The sequence below is a fragment of the Phocoena sinus genome, chromosome 3 (assembly GCF_008692025.1).
Source record: "Phocoena sinus isolate mPhoSin1 chromosome 3, mPhoSin1.pri, whole genome shotgun sequence".
Lineage (NCBI taxonomy): Eukaryota > Metazoa > Chordata > Mammalia > Artiodactyla > Phocoenidae > Phocoena > Phocoena sinus.
The window spans coordinates 1,486,356-1,500,228 of record NC_045765.1 but is presented as its reverse complement, the minus strand read 5'-3'; the positions used below and the strand labels follow the sequence as shown (position 1 = coordinate 1,500,228).

At 65.3% G+C, this 13,873-nt stretch overlaps 1 protein-coding gene across 10 annotated transcripts in view; it reads left to right on the top strand.

Annotated features, from left to right (window-relative positions):
• SPPL2B (signal peptide peptidase like 2B) overlaps positions 1-13,416 on the top strand; it is a 48,819-nt gene extending 35,403 nt beyond the window's left edge. For 6 of the 10 annotated variants that reach the window (XM_032625115.1, XM_032625116.1, XM_032625117.1 and 3 more), the window contains 15 exons: positions 2,115-2,234; positions 2,799-2,981; positions 3,372-3,461; positions 4,038-4,177; positions 4,744-4,886; positions 5,056-5,152; positions 5,963-6,079; positions 7,809-7,890; positions 8,069-8,179; positions 8,610-8,684; positions 8,763-8,825; positions 8,911-9,010; positions 9,359-9,436; positions 10,820-10,980; positions 11,749-13,416. In XM_032625115.1, coding sequence (XP_032481006.1) covers positions 2,133-2,234; positions 2,799-2,981; positions 3,372-3,461; positions 4,038-4,177; positions 4,744-4,886; positions 5,056-5,152; positions 5,963-6,079; positions 7,809-7,890; positions 8,069-8,179; positions 8,610-8,684; positions 8,763-8,825; positions 8,911-9,010; positions 9,359-9,436; positions 10,820-10,980; positions 11,749-11,976 — 1,770 coding nt within the window. In that variant the 5' untranslated portion in view covers positions 2,115-2,132 and the 3' untranslated portion in view covers positions 11,977-13,416. Of the gene's footprint in view, positions 1-2,114; positions 2,235-2,798; positions 2,982-3,371; positions 3,462-4,037; positions 4,178-4,743; positions 4,887-5,055; positions 5,153-5,962; positions 6,080-7,808; positions 7,891-8,068; positions 8,180-8,609; positions 8,685-8,762; positions 8,826-8,910; positions 9,011-9,358; positions 9,437-10,819; positions 11,048-11,748 lie in introns of all 10 variants that reach the window. The other 4 variants (XM_032625108.1, XM_032625111.1, XM_032625110.1 and 1 more) reach the window with 4 other exon arrangements.
• The last annotated feature ends 457 nt before the right edge of the window (positions 13,417-13,873 follow it).

The window sequence follows — 13,873 nt, the reverse complement described above, 5'->3', positions numbered from 1 at the left end:
ATAGACCAGGGGTCAGCAAACATTTTCCAAAGGGCCAGACAGTATTTGTGGCTTTTCAGGCCACATGGCCTCTGTTGTAACTCCCAGGCTCTGCAGAGAGCAGCATACGCCCTACCCTACGTTCAGCAACCAGGCAGACATATTACGATAAAACTTTATTGACAAACACAGAAGGTGGGCCGGATTCAGCCTGGGGGTTGAGGGATCACAGAACCCCTGCAGTGGCCCAAGGTGGGGGGCAGGGCAGGGCTGACCTGGGGTGGGGGCACAGGGCTGGGCACTGTACTTGGGGACAGCCTGGTGGGGAGAACCCGGAAGAGGGGGCTTCTCATCCTGCCTCTGGTCGAGGGAACGAGGTTGGCCAGGCAGGGGTGGGTGGGGAGGTCACCACACTTCCCTCCCTCGAGCGCTGGTGGCAGTGCCCACGTGCCCTGCAAACATGGCCTCACTGAGCACACCCTGCAGCCCATTCGGCTGTCGGCACCTCGCTCCAGGCGACAAACCAAAGTGCCGGGCAGGGGCAGTGGGGGCCCCGGTTCCTCTCCACACCGACAGTGGATGTGGATCAGTGGGGAGAAGCTCCTGGAGCGGCTGGGCCCCGTTACACATTCACAGAGGGCCTGGCCTTCCGAGCTGGTCTGTGCCCCAGGCCTGCTGTTGGGGCCACGGCCCCTTGGGACTCCAGCTGAGTCGGAGCACTGCCGCCTGCAACATGGGAAGGCCAGATGGGGGTGGGGGTCTGTCCCCGCACAGACAGGCTACTGCCTGTTGTCACCGAGGGGTGCAGTCTCTGTCTCAGCCTCCAGGTGGTACAGAGGGATGGCCCCAGGAGCCGGAGTGTGCAGAGTTGGGGTCCAGTTGGACCTCTCCAGCTCCAAGAAGCCAAGGGGCTGGGGTGGGCCCAGGCCCCTGTGGGCGTGGCGTGGCCGGGCTCCCTGCTCAAGGCTCTCTCTGGGACCCGTCCTCCCTCACAGGTCCCACAGCCCCAGGGAGCAGCCCAGACCAGGGCCAGACAGCGTGAGACCCGCTGGGGCTGAGGTCGTCACGGGGGCTCCATAGCTGAGCCGGGCCTATAGGAGGAAGCAGCCCCGGCAGGGACGCAGCGGTCCAGGCGGGAGGGGACGAGCAGGCGGTGGGGACACTCGTGTGCGATACTGGTTTCTCATGTAGGTAAAGCCGCTCCCAGGTCCTGACCACCCTGCTGCCCTCTGCGGGGGGGCTGGAGTTGCAAGGACTCTGGGGCCTGCGCCTCTACCTCACGCTGAATTCACACTCGGAGCAAAGGCCCCGATGGCCCGTGTGCCCAGCCCGCCCTGTCCTCCGCAGTCAGCCGGCTGCCCTCGACCTTGCTCCGTGTCAGAGCGGGCGGGGTCCACGTGGACTCTGTGGGACCCTCCACGAGCAGCCTGCTGCCTGACGGGCCTGGGCAGGAGGAACTTGAGGCCTTGTCATCCTCCTGGGAGTAGTGGGCCAGGAAGCCGGGCACTTCTGCTGCCCGTGCCCATCGGGAGCGCTGCTGTACTTGCTCGGGACGTGCTGGGGAGGAGGTTCTGTCAGCTGCCTGGGCCCTGCTGGGGTCGTGGTGACGCCACCTGTCATGAAGGGCCCCCTGCCCAGAGCAGCCCTGCCTCTCGCACCGTCCACTTGCCACGCGTCTGGGCAGGGAAGGTCAAGGTTCTGACCCAGGGGTTCCCACCGGCCTGTGGCCCAGCAGGTGCTGGTCACATGACCCGAGCTCCGCCGCCCCATTTCTGCCCTGAGCCTGCTGGTCTCGCTCGGTGGGGGCCTGTCGGGGAGCCTGGAACCTGCTGGGCCACCGCTGACTCCCCATCCCCTTCTTGCCTTATGGCAGTGGCGTGGGGCTCTCGTTCTCCCTGTAGTCCCAGGAGGACTCCCCCATTCCTGCCACTGGAGCCACAGGGAGGGGATCTGACACAGCCACTGTCAGCGCCCAGGTCTCCCTGAGGAGGCTCGGCCCTGCCCTCCTCATCGTGTCGCCCCCTAAGATGTGACAGTCGTATCCCATCTGTGCTGTCGGAGCGAGGGACCACCCAAGCCAGGTCGTGCTGTGGGCCGGCCCTGTGTCGGCTCTCTGACTGCTGCCCCCTGTCCAGGTGGCCTGTGAGTACGGCATGGTGCACGTGGTGTCCGAGACCGGGGGCCCCGAAGGCAAAGACTACTGCATCGTCTACAACCCGCAGTGGGCCCACCTGCCGCTCGACCTCAGCAAAGCAGTGAGTACCGGCCAGCGCGGGAGCCCCCTCCCGACGCAGGGTCTTGTCTGTCTTGCTTGCTGCCCTCCCTCCACTCCTCCCCTGGGTCTCCCGAGGGCCTCTGGAGGACGGGTCTTGCGGAGAGCCGTTGAGGACGGAGGAAGGGCCTGTGCCCGGCCCCGTCTTTGGGGTAGCCTGGATGCTCTGCTCCCTGCTCTGGCCTCACTCCTCCCAGAGGGACTCAGGGTGCCCAGTTCCTGGCTTGGCGGGTGGAACGAAGGCCAGCACTCCCGCCCGCACCTTGTGCTGTTTGTGACGGGCTCGAGAGAGGCGGGGAGGGTTCCTGAGCACACGCCGCCCTGTACCCCTCTCGTCTGCCTTGTGCTCGGGGTGGGTGTGCACACACGCTTGTGCACGTGCGTGTGTGTGTGCGCGCGCGTGTGTGGGGCTGAGACCATGTAGGCTTGAGGTGAGGCTGCGTAGGGGCGGTGGTCGCCGCGGTGGCCTCCGCCGACCTGTCTCCCCGAGGATGCTGCGCGCCCTGGCTCCCCTGGAGCGTCTCACGTGAAGGCCGCCCTCCTGCAGTCTTTTCTGCAGGTGCGGGACTGGACGACCTCCGTGCTCTGCTCTCCGGCCGACCTCCCTGCCAAAGGCTTCAGTAACCAGATCCCCCTGGTGGCGCGGGGGAACTGCACCTTCTACGAGAAAGTGCGGCTGGCCCAGGGCAGCGGGGCCCGCGGGCTGCTCATCATCAGCAAGGAGACGCTGGTGCGGCTGCCGGTCCCCTCCTGGGCCGCCAGGGGCCCTGGGGGGCGGGGGTTTCCTGCTTGTGGCCTTGGAGGGGCCCTGTCCCAGGGCGGTGCTGGGCTCCGACAAGGCCGCTGCCTGAGGAGCAGGTGGTGTGGGCCACGTGCCACCCTCTCCCTCAGGCCCTTCAAGGCAGACCAGCGTCACCCAAGCCCAGGGTTGAGAGGGAAGGGGAGCTTGCCCTCCCCCAGAGGGAGGGGCCGAGCCCGCTGGCCTGCCCTCAAGGCAGTGTGACCTTCCCACCTGACACACACGCAGGACTCCTCCATCCCCTCGTCCCCTCAGGGAGAGCTGCCCCGCCCTGGGTGGGCCTTGCTAAGCCATCCAGCCGCCCTCTCCCCCCTCCCCCAGGTCCCCCCAGGAGGCAACAAGACGCAGTACGACGAGATCGGCATTCCCGTGGCCCTGCTCAGCTACAAAGACATGTTGGACATTTTTGAGGTAGGCTCGTCCCTCACCCTGTCTGCAGCTGGGCCCAGTGCCTGAGGAGATGGTGTGCCCACAGTGCTGTGAACGTCAGGAATGGAGACCCCGGCCCTCCCCCATGCCAGAGACCCTGAGTGTCACCCCCTGCTCAGGCCTGCCCGGCCCCTCGCTCGGCCCGGCCCTGTCTGACCAGAGGCTGGTGCGTCTTTGATTTGGGGAGCCGGGTCTCAAGCAGGCGAGCTGCAGCACACAGTGGCATGGGGGTAGCCAGGTTCCCCACTGCAGGCTTCGCGTCTCCCCCAAGGGACCCACCGTCCGTCTCCGGGCCGCTTCCCAGGCCACGTCCACCCTCGTTCACTCATGCTTGTCTGGGGGCGGGGTCTGTGTTCCCACACATGCGCGGCCCTGTCACCCACCTTGTGTGAAGCTCATCCCGGCAGAGCCCGCTTCTCTGGGGTCAGGAGTAGCAGGTGAGGGCGTGGGGTGAGGCGGGATCTCCCGGCCCCGGGCTCCTCGAGTGGGCCAGCCTCGGCCCTCTGGGTGGCGAGGGGACAGGCCCCGGCCTTAGCTCTCTTGTGCTCCCTGAGGCAGACCTCCGGCCGGGTGGTGCGGGCAGCACTGTACGCCCCCAGGGAGCCCATGCTGGACTACAACATGGTCGTCATCTTCATCATGGCCGTGGGCACCGTTGCCCTCGGCGGCTACTGGGCCGGGAGCCGGGACGCGAGGAAGTGAGTGGCCCGCGCGCGTGCGTGCGTCCCGGACGGGTGGCCGTAATGCTGGGCAAGTAACCACGAGAGTCCGCATGCCCAGAGAGCTTTCTGGAAAACAGCTGCTATAAACACCCAGGAGACCCGTTGAAAGCCCTGAGGGCCCCGCTCCCCACGATTCTGTCCTGCCCTCAGGGTTCCCGGCCCGGGCCCAGCCTGGCGGGGGCATCCACGGGAGACCTCGCCCCGGCCGTCCAGGGAAGGGCGGTGGCGGGGTTGGTACAGGGCCAGGGTCCAGGGTGGCCCCCATGCGGCCACCACAGCTTGGCCCTGGGGACCGGAGCCCCACCTCCGGCAGGACTGGCTCTGTCGGGGGGGGGGACCCCAGGTACACATGGTGGGTGGGGACGGGGGACTGGCCGATGGGGCAGGTGACGGTGGTCACCTCCGGGCAAGCTGTCCCTCAGCCTGTCCAGACCCCTTGTGTCAGGCTGCCCCTGCCTGTCCTTCCCCATGTCTGTGGCCGTTGGCCCCCGGGAGCGGTGCCGGCCGGTAGGGCGTCCCCCAGCCCGTTCTTGTCTTTCAAGGAGGTACATGAAACACAAGCGGGACGACGGGCCCGAGAAGCACGAGGACGAGGCTGTGGACGTGACGCCCGTCATGATCTGCGTGTTTGTGGTCATGTGCTGCTCCATGCTGGTGCTGCTCTACTACTTCTACGACCAGCTCGGTGGGTCCCCGGCCCCGGCTCTCAGGGCGGCGGGGGAGGGGGGAGTCCAGGGGCCTCACCAGGAGGGGCCTGGGGCTACCCCTTCCTTCCCTTGGGGCGGTCACCCTGCCAGGGAGTGCGGCACAGAGCCGTCCTTCAGGCTCCCCTGACTGCCCGCCCCGCCCTGCAGTCTACGTCATCATCGGCATCTTCTGCCTGGCCTCCTCCACGGGCCTCTACAGCTGCCTGTCGCCGCTCCTCCAGCGGCTGCCGCTCTGCAGATGCAGGTGAGCCCCCGGGCGACCCCCCACCTGGCCCCCCTCTGCTGCCTTGTGGCCCGTCTGCTCCCACCTCCCGTTACCCGGCCCCCGGAGGCTCCACAGCTTTGCTGAGGCCGAGGACCCTCGCCCTCCGGAGCCCTCGGTCAGTCTGGCACGGTGCAGGCATTACAGCAGGCGCCCGCTCCGTGCTGGCTGGGGGCTCACGGGCCCAACCTCCAGCCCCTGGGTGGGCCTCCTGTTCTGGCTCAGGGCCTGTGGGATCCCTCGGGGGATGTCAGCTGGGGGCAGCAGGCAGGCGGCGTTGCTGATCCAGGCTCCGAAGGTTCTCTGCGGTCAGGGGTCTGGTCTGCTTGTCGTGGAGCAGGTGGGAAACGGAAGGGTTTAGACGAGGTCCGACGGGGTCAGGAAGCTTGGCTCAGGGGCTTGGGGGAGGGCCTGGAGCAGGGAGGGCTGTGCGAGAGGGGTCACAGCACTGGACGAGGGCTCCTGCGGGTGGGGTCGGCTTAGCGACTGGCTGAGGTCTGGTCGCTTCCCCCAAGGCCCTGCCCCTGCCCACTCTGCCCTGCCCTGCCCTTGGGAGCCTCCCTTCTAGAAATAAAAGGTGAGGGATGGTGAGTTTAACAGATAAGGTAAAGTAGAGGAAGGGCCAGGGCCAGGGGTGGCCCTTGGGAGCAGAGCCCGGCGGACAGTAGGAGGACAGACGGGGAGGCCACGGGCTTTTGGGCAGGAGTTGAGCTGACCCTCCAGGTGCTGGGCAGAGGCAGGGCTGTGGGGGTCAGAGGCCGCTGACCTCCCCACCTGCCTGCCTGCCCTCAGGGTCCCCGACAACAGCCTGCCCTACTTCCACAAGCGCCCTCAGGTCCGCATGCTGCTCCTGGCGCTGCTGTGTGTGGCCGTCAGTGTGGTGTGGGGTGTCTTCCGGAACGAGGACCAGTGAGTGCAGTCCTGGAGGCCCTGCTGGGGGTGGGTGCAGCTGTCCTCGGGTGCTCTGACCTCCCCACGACTCCCCGAGCCCTCTGCTCGGGGCGCCTGGAGCTGGGCCAGCTCCTGGTTATGAAAGGCTCTCCTGTCAGTGCTCTGGACGCAGTGGCCGCACGCCGTCCAGGCCTGGCCCTGCCTGCCCTGTGGCTTGTCCGGTGCCCCGGGATCTGCGATCGCAATCTGGGCGTGAGATGCCGCCGGCACTGCTGCCTGGGCGCCGAGCCGTGTGCTCCGGGGCAGCCTGGACGTGGCCTGGCGCCGCTCGGCCGCTGCTCCGTTGTGGTGCCCGCCCGCCTGCTCAGCTAGCTCTGCTTCTCCCAACACCCCCCCCCCCCCGGGGGGGCCTCCCCCGCGAGGCAGCGCGCCACCGCCTGCCGTCACTGACACCATCTGGCACTTTCTCTGAGCTTCTCCCGGGGCAGTTAAACGCTCTTGGCTGTGCTGCTGTTTGGAGCTACAACAGATTTAACTGGCAGAAGGAAAGCATGAAAATATTTTGAGTCCTTTGTACACAAAGAGAATAGGGACGCTCATGGTTAAATCCAAGCCAGGAGGCTCGCTCCTTCGCATAAAGGTAGAACAGGCCACGGCTTCTGCCATGTCTGGGCGCCCATGTGGCCTTGGTGAACCTTTTCTGTTCTCACCAGCGCCCTGGCCCAGAGAGGTTCTCATCGTGCGCTCACATGAAGCTCTGAGGAGTAACTTGAGGGGCAGGGAGGACGGGGCCGGCTGTGGGGCCACTTCCCAGCGGGGAGCCTCATCGCACGCGGGCTTCATCTCACAACTTTGACTTCCCAATTTGGAGGTGGCCCCGCCAGGGTGGCGCCCTGCTTCCCAGGACTCCACATGATGTCCTCAGGGCCCCAAGTCCCTATTTCCTCAGAGAGTGTGGGGTATTTGGCTGGGCGGGTACAAGTTTTGCTTTTCTAAATTTTTTTTTTTTTCATGGTACGCGGGCCTCTCACTGTTGTGGCCTCTCCAGTTGCGGAGCACAGGCTCTGGATGTGCAGGCTCAGCGGCCATGGCTCACGGGCCAGCCGCTCCGAGGCACGCGGGATCCTCCCGGACTGGGGCACGAACCCGCGTCCCCCGCATCGGCAGGCGGACTCTCAACCACTGCGCCACCAGGGAAGCCCTGCTTTTCTAAGTTTTTTAAAAGATATTTTTGAGGGACTTCCCTGGCGGTCCAGTGGTTAGGACTCCACGCTGTTACTGCCGAGGGCCCAGGTTCCATCTCTAGTAGGGGAGCTTGGATCCCACAAGCCACGCGGCACAGCCAAGAAAAAAAAAAATTTTTTTTTTTTTTTAAAGAAATTTGAATCCGCTGGATACATGGTCCCCGCTCGCCCTGCACCCCCTGCCCCGGGCTGTGATCTGGGTGGGAGAGCTGCTGCTGCAGAGGGACAGAGGCCCTGGCACGCGCCTGCATTTCTCTGGCCGTGGCGTCAGGGTTGGGGGGTCGGTTCACCCCCTGCTCCTACCAGCCATTGCTGCCCCTCCTGTCCCCCCACGGGCCTCAGGACGTCGGCTGCTGCCTTTGTCTGCATAAGGGCCTCTGCGGCTCGTCTGGGCGCTGGGTGGCTTGGACTTGGCGGCCGAGGCTTCCAGGGCAGGGGAGGGGCCTGGCAGGCAGAGGTTCTTGGTGGAGGCCCCGCCCAAGCGTGGCTGCACTGCCTTCCAGGTGGGCTTGGATCCTTCAGGACGCGCTGGGCATTGCTTTCTGCCTCTACACCTTGAAAACCATCCGCCTCCCCACGTTCAAGGTGAGGGCCCCTCGGGGTGGTGGGGGCGCTCTGCGGACGAGGGGACGGGGTCTCTTGGGGTCAGCCCCGTGCCCGCCAGCCATGCAGCCCTGCCCAGGGCCTTCCACTCTGAGCCTGGCCCTGTGTGGGCCGTGTGGTCTTGGCTCATCCGTCCCTCTGGCCACCCTCCTGGGGACAGGGCTTAAGGATCAGTGGAGTTGTCTCACGGCGTGGCGGCAGCGTCTGTGACTGCTGGCCGAGGAAACACCTGGGCGGGCGCGCGGAGCAGGGCCGCCTCCTTGCTGGTGAGGTGAACAGAGGAGGGAAAACCAGGTGAAACCAAGGGGGCAGAAGCACAGGGCTCGGGCCGGGACCCTGGGCCAAGGCCCAACCCCAGCAGGAGGAACCTAGGAACACACAGGCAGACGTGAAGCCGGGCGTCCGTCACCTGCCCAGACCCGTGGCTGGCCGGTTGCGGCTGTGTCTCTCTGAAGCGTCCCATCAGAAAGTCGCCCTCCCTGAGCCTCAGGCCTGACATTGCCTCCAGGGCACCGAAGGTCAGGCTGCCCGTGCTCAGACTTTGTCCTAAAGGCTTCGTCCCCACAGGGAAACTCTGAGCCTTGGGAGAGGCAGGGACACGTCCTGGAGCGTCTGTGCGTCTGGGACCCTGGGCAGGGTGGGGTGGAGGGCAGGGCCGGTGGAGGTCCCCGAGCACAGCCCTCAGGACGCCCCGTTCCCAGGCCTGCACGCTGCTGCTGCTGGTGCTGTTCATCTACGACGTGTTCTTCGTGTTCATCACGCCCTTCCTGACCAAGGTGGGCTCTGGGCCCCGCCCCGCCCCCCCCGCCCTGGACCCCGCGTTCCCCCGTCTGACGCAGTCCCCCTTCTCTTAGAGTGGGAACAGCATCATGGTGGAGGTGGCAACCGGGCCATCAGACTCGGCCACCCACGAGAAGGTATGTGGTGCCCACGGCCGAGGTGCTGAGTAAGCGGAGTGAGCGCCGGCTGGCGGTTCCTGGACACGCTGCCCCCTCTCCCCAGCTCCCCATGGTGCTGAAGGTGCCCAGACTCAACGCCTCGCCGCTGGCCCTGTGTGACCGGCCCTTCTCCCTCCTGGGCTTCGGGGACATCCTGGTCCCAGGTACTGGGGCCGGGCTTTGGCGGCCCGGGTGCGCCCTTGGGGGTGTCAGGCCACAGGGGCTGGTGGGCAGAGGCAGAGCTGAGCCAGTGGAGCCTGGGGGGCAGGGAGGTGTTGTCCCAGCCGTACTGCCCCCAGGGTCCCCCTCCGGGCCCTTCCCCCCACCAAGCGGCCTCTGAGCTGGGGTTTGCGCTCGCTGGAGGTCTGGTTACCTGCCAGGAGTCGAGGGTGGCGCCGGGCCAGCTCCCTCCTGAGCCGGGAGGAAGGCACGGTGCCTGGTCCCTCCGGGGGAACCCCCGGTGCCTGGCTGGGGCTGCGGCCCGGCCTCTGCCCGCGGCCTCTCTCCCACAGGGCTGCTCGTGGCCTACTGCCACCGCTTCGACATCCAGGTGCAGTCCTCCAGGGTCTACTTCGTGGCCTGCACCATCGGTAAGCCCGCTGCCCCGGGGGCTTGGCCGTGCCCCGTCCTCTGTCGCGGGGTGGTAGGGGACAGGCCTGCGCCCGCGTCACAGGCCTCCTTGTCACTTTGCACGGTGGTCGTTGTTTCTCTTTTCTTTGGTCTTCTTTGTCTTTCTCTTTTTTCCTTTGTCTTCTGTTTCCTTTGTTACTAAAGCCATTTACACCAAAGGGATGTCTTCACATTTTCTGTTGAGTCCAATCATTTCTAAAAATGTCCAAACCAGTTCTCTTGTCCTGCTGGGTCAGCTTTTCAGGACGAGCAGGGGTGCAGAGCACACAGGCCCTGCCAGCCGACACGGCTGAGGGGAGGCCCCGCCACGGCCCCCAGCAGGGCCAGGCGGATGCAGGCTGGCCTTCCCGGCGTACTTTGGGCCGTTGGCGTCCGGGTTCCTGAAGGTCCAGACATGTGCTCCCCGCTCCTGCCCCCTGGGTTCACACTCCATGATTAGCTCGTCCAGATGCGCCTGCAGAGCTTTTCTCCGTGTGAACTAGTTTGTCAAATTGTTCTGTAGTTCCCGTCACTGAAATCCTGTAGTTGGCTCGGTTGAATCACTTCTTTAGGACACGTGGCTAGTCCACAGCCGATAAGCGGGAACTCTCCCTGCACAAGCCTATCGCTTGGAAACATGGAGGTAAGGGGCAGGGCAGGCAGCCCGAGCAGACGCAGGTGCTGGAGACGGGGCTCTGCCTCGGAGGGGATGTGCCAGTAAATGGTGTCTTTCTTTGTAACTCTTCACCTGGGAGTAATTGCACGTGTACGGCTGCAAGGTCAGTACAGTGAGCCCCACGCCGCTGCGCTCAGGCCGACCCCTCTAACTCCTCGTGTGTGCTGTGTTGTATGTCCGTCCCTGTGCTCTACGTGCGCGGGGGTCTTTATACGTTGGACTCACATCCCTAAATAACATGCTGTTTTATGCTGAACGGGGAGCAGGAAATGCGGACGCTTCTCACCCCTCAGTGCTTTCATGCGGTCACGACTCAGTTATGAAAGGTCTGATTTCCTAATTCTGTACCTACGTTACTTCAGTTCAAATTATTTTTCTAACTAGAGGCTTACAAAAATGAGCTATTGGGGCACCTCTGCGGCTCCTCCAGCCGCTCCCGGGACTCCAGGCCTTCCCATGGCGGCAGCCCGCTTCCTCTCCCCAGTCTGGCGGCTGGGCCCTCGTTCCGTCCTCTTTCCTTGCTGACCCCTGTGTGCACTCTCGCCTGCCAGCGTCCGGGAAGGTGTGGGTGGGGAGGACCCGCTGGCCACGGCCCTGGCGCGAGCTCTGCCTCTCCTGCCCCTGTGATCAGTGGGTGGTGAGCCTGGGACCGGCCAGGGTAACGTGCTGCCTGTCTCTGCTTCCGCAGCCTACGGCATCGGTCTCCTGGTGACGTTCATGGCGCTGGCCCTCATGCAGCGCGGCCAGCCTGCCCTCCTCTACCTGGTGCCCTGCACGCTCGTCACCAGCTGCGCCCTGGCGCTCTGGCGCAGGGAGCTGGGCATGTTCTGGACGGGCAGCGGCTTTGTGGTGAATACCAGTTTGCTATGAATGTCTGCAAGAAATAATAGCCTAATAAGCCCTAACTAGAGTTAAAGTTGAGTAAGACCTCCTAGCGCTACAACTAAACCCCACAGCCCGTGTCCCGTCTCTGGAAGGTTTTGCTTTGGGTGTGCTGCTCCCGTGGCTGCAGAACGGGGAGGGGTACACGTGCTCGTGGTGTGGCTCGGGGTGATGCTGCTGCCCTGCTGCTAACCCTAACCCTAACCCATGTGGTTGGACTGGTTGGACTTGGGGTTCCGGCTGCTTCGGCCACGGGCAGGGGGCGGGCTGGGCCTTGTTCTTGTCTGAAGCTGAAGAGGAAAGGGACAGAGGCCAGTCCCCGTGCAGCGCAGGGTGACCGCTGTATCCCTGCAACTCAAGGGCATTCCGGGCCTGCGGGGTCTCTAGTGGGCCCTGTTAGGAGACCCATCCTGCCCTGATGGGGGCTCTGAGCGCTTCCGGTGTGTGTGTAACTTGTTCGCATAGATGTGAACACGCTTTACATGTGGTGTGACTGTTGTGACCCGGTGAGTCGGGATGGCTTCCTGCGCTCAGTGCCCCCGTCCCCAAAGGTCTCCCTCCCGGCGGGCGTTGGCTTTGCTACAGAGCTGGTGGATTGGTTCTGGAAGGTTCTGGAGGGAGAGAAGGCAGGGTGGGGCCCTCATGCGGTGCTGGTGCCGGTTGGCGAGCGCGGCTCCTTCCTGGGTCCGGAGCCCCCCCGCGGCTCCACCAACCCGGGCCTCCTCCCTCCCCCAGAAGGACCTACCTCAGTCGCCGTGGGCGCCCGCCTCCGCCGACGGCCCGCAGCCCCGGGCGGACTCCGACGCCGCCCCCTCCCAGCAGCCTCCCGGCCGAGAAGCGGCCCCGTCCCCTCCGCCCGCGGAGCAGCCCCCAGAGTCGCCCGCGCCCGAGGAGAGCGGGGCCGGCGCGCCCCGCCAGGAGCCCGAGAGTCCGGCAGGCCTCGCCCCCGGCCCCTCGGCCTAGGGGAGGGTGCAGACTCGGCCCCCGCGCCCCGGGACTGGACCCGCGCGGCCCCCAACTTGGTGCTCTGGCCTGGCCGATGCGCACGTCCTGCTCCAGCCCGGCCACACCCCGGACCCCAGCCCTGCTCCGAGCTCGCGTGGCTGCCAAGCCCCCGGCCGGCTGAGGCCAACCCCGCGCGCGCCCCGCTTCCTGCGGCGGTGGTGCCCCGGGAAGGGCGGGGCCGTCACCTCCGCGGTTGACCGCGGACACGCCCAGTTTGGTGCTTACCCTGCTGCTGCTTCCCTTCGGGTCCGGGCCGGGAGAGGGCGGGTCTCTGGCTCCTGGTGGAGGGGCGCCTTTGCCCAGCAGGGCCCCCAGGGGTTTGCACTGGACGCCGCCGCGGCCCTGGGGGCCCGCGGTGAGCGCCGAGACTTGCGCCCGGCCCTTCCATCGCCCGGAAGCGCCCAGCGCCTGTGGTACAGCTCCTCCAAGTTTGAATAAACGGCCACGACTTTTTGAAATTCTGGTAGTGTCGCCTCTTGGGGTGCGAGCCCTTCGGACTGCCCCTCTCGGGGGCGGGGCTGGTGCCAGGCCGGTGGCCCCATCTTGCCTTTCAGCTCAAGGGAACTCGGCTCCCACCCTCGCCACAGGCACCCGCACGCTCTCAGCACCCTATCCAGTGCACGCACCTCGGCCTCCAACTCCAGCACGGGGTACGGGGAGCTTCTGGAATGTGGGAGGATGTTCTGGAACTGGCGTTATGTCTTCTACCTCACGGACAGGGTTCTCTGAACCTCACGACGGAGATGCCGCCGGCCCCCGTGTCACCGCCTGGCGACAGAGCCGGCGCCCGGACAGGCACCCGGGGCTGCTGATCGCCAGGGCCCCGGCCCGCTCCCCATCCCCCACCCCCCCAACACCCCGTCCACGCCGCACGCCGGCACTGTGTCCCTCTGCGCGCTGCTGCGCTGTACACAGCAGGCGGGGGCGACCACGGTCCATTCCACACAATACCAGCGCCAGCCAGACTCACAGCCTCTCAGCCACGCCTCTCGAGGAAGAAACGATGTTTATTCCTAAAAAAAAACAGAAGGCGTCTCCCACCTGCTTCTGAGTGTGTCTCAAAAGAACAGGTGGTCCGGTGGGAGGGCGGGGCTGGAGCAGCTGGACCTGACCAGCCCCACGGGAGCCCCTGGCCTTAGAGGCCGGGACCAGGACGCAGCCATGGGGCAGCCTTGGGGGAAGGCCCGAGCGGACCTCCGCCCTCCCTCTAGGGACTGCGCCTTCCTCTAAGCCATTTTGTACGTCGGTAAAGAGCGCGGAATCTCTCTTTTTTCTGTTTTGGAGGTTTGACAAACGTCAAGGAATTCAAAGGAGGATGTTAGTTCCTGAAGTTTCAGTTTGCAGTTTTTGCCTTGCTTCTGTTTGAATCTTACAATTAAACGCAGCTTTTGATACTTATGGCTGGGTCTTTGCCTTTTCTGTGCTGCAGTGAGCCGGCGGTGGGGGGCGGGGTTCGGGGGCGTTGGGGGGAAGCCCTCGGTGGGCCGGCCGGGCTGGGCCCCGGTGGCCTTCAGCCTGCAAGAATTCCTGTGTGGATGGAGGTGTCCGGAGCACACCTGCAGCCCGTGGCCGCTGGTGCCGCCCAAGTGGGGTTTCAGCTTTGCCGCCTTGTGGCTACTTGTCCACGCGAGTGCGTGGGGTCCTCGTGAGGGGAGGGGAGGGTAGCGGAGCCTGCTGTTGTCTGTGTTTGGATACCGTTAGCTTGTCTGTGATGATCTAAGAACCACGGAGAGAGTCACCTGTAGCAGGGCCTGCGGACTTTCTGTAAAGAACCAGATGGTCAATGTTTGGGCCTTTTGGGGCCACATGGTCACTGTCACAACCAGTCAACCCAGCTGTGTAGCCGGAAGCATCA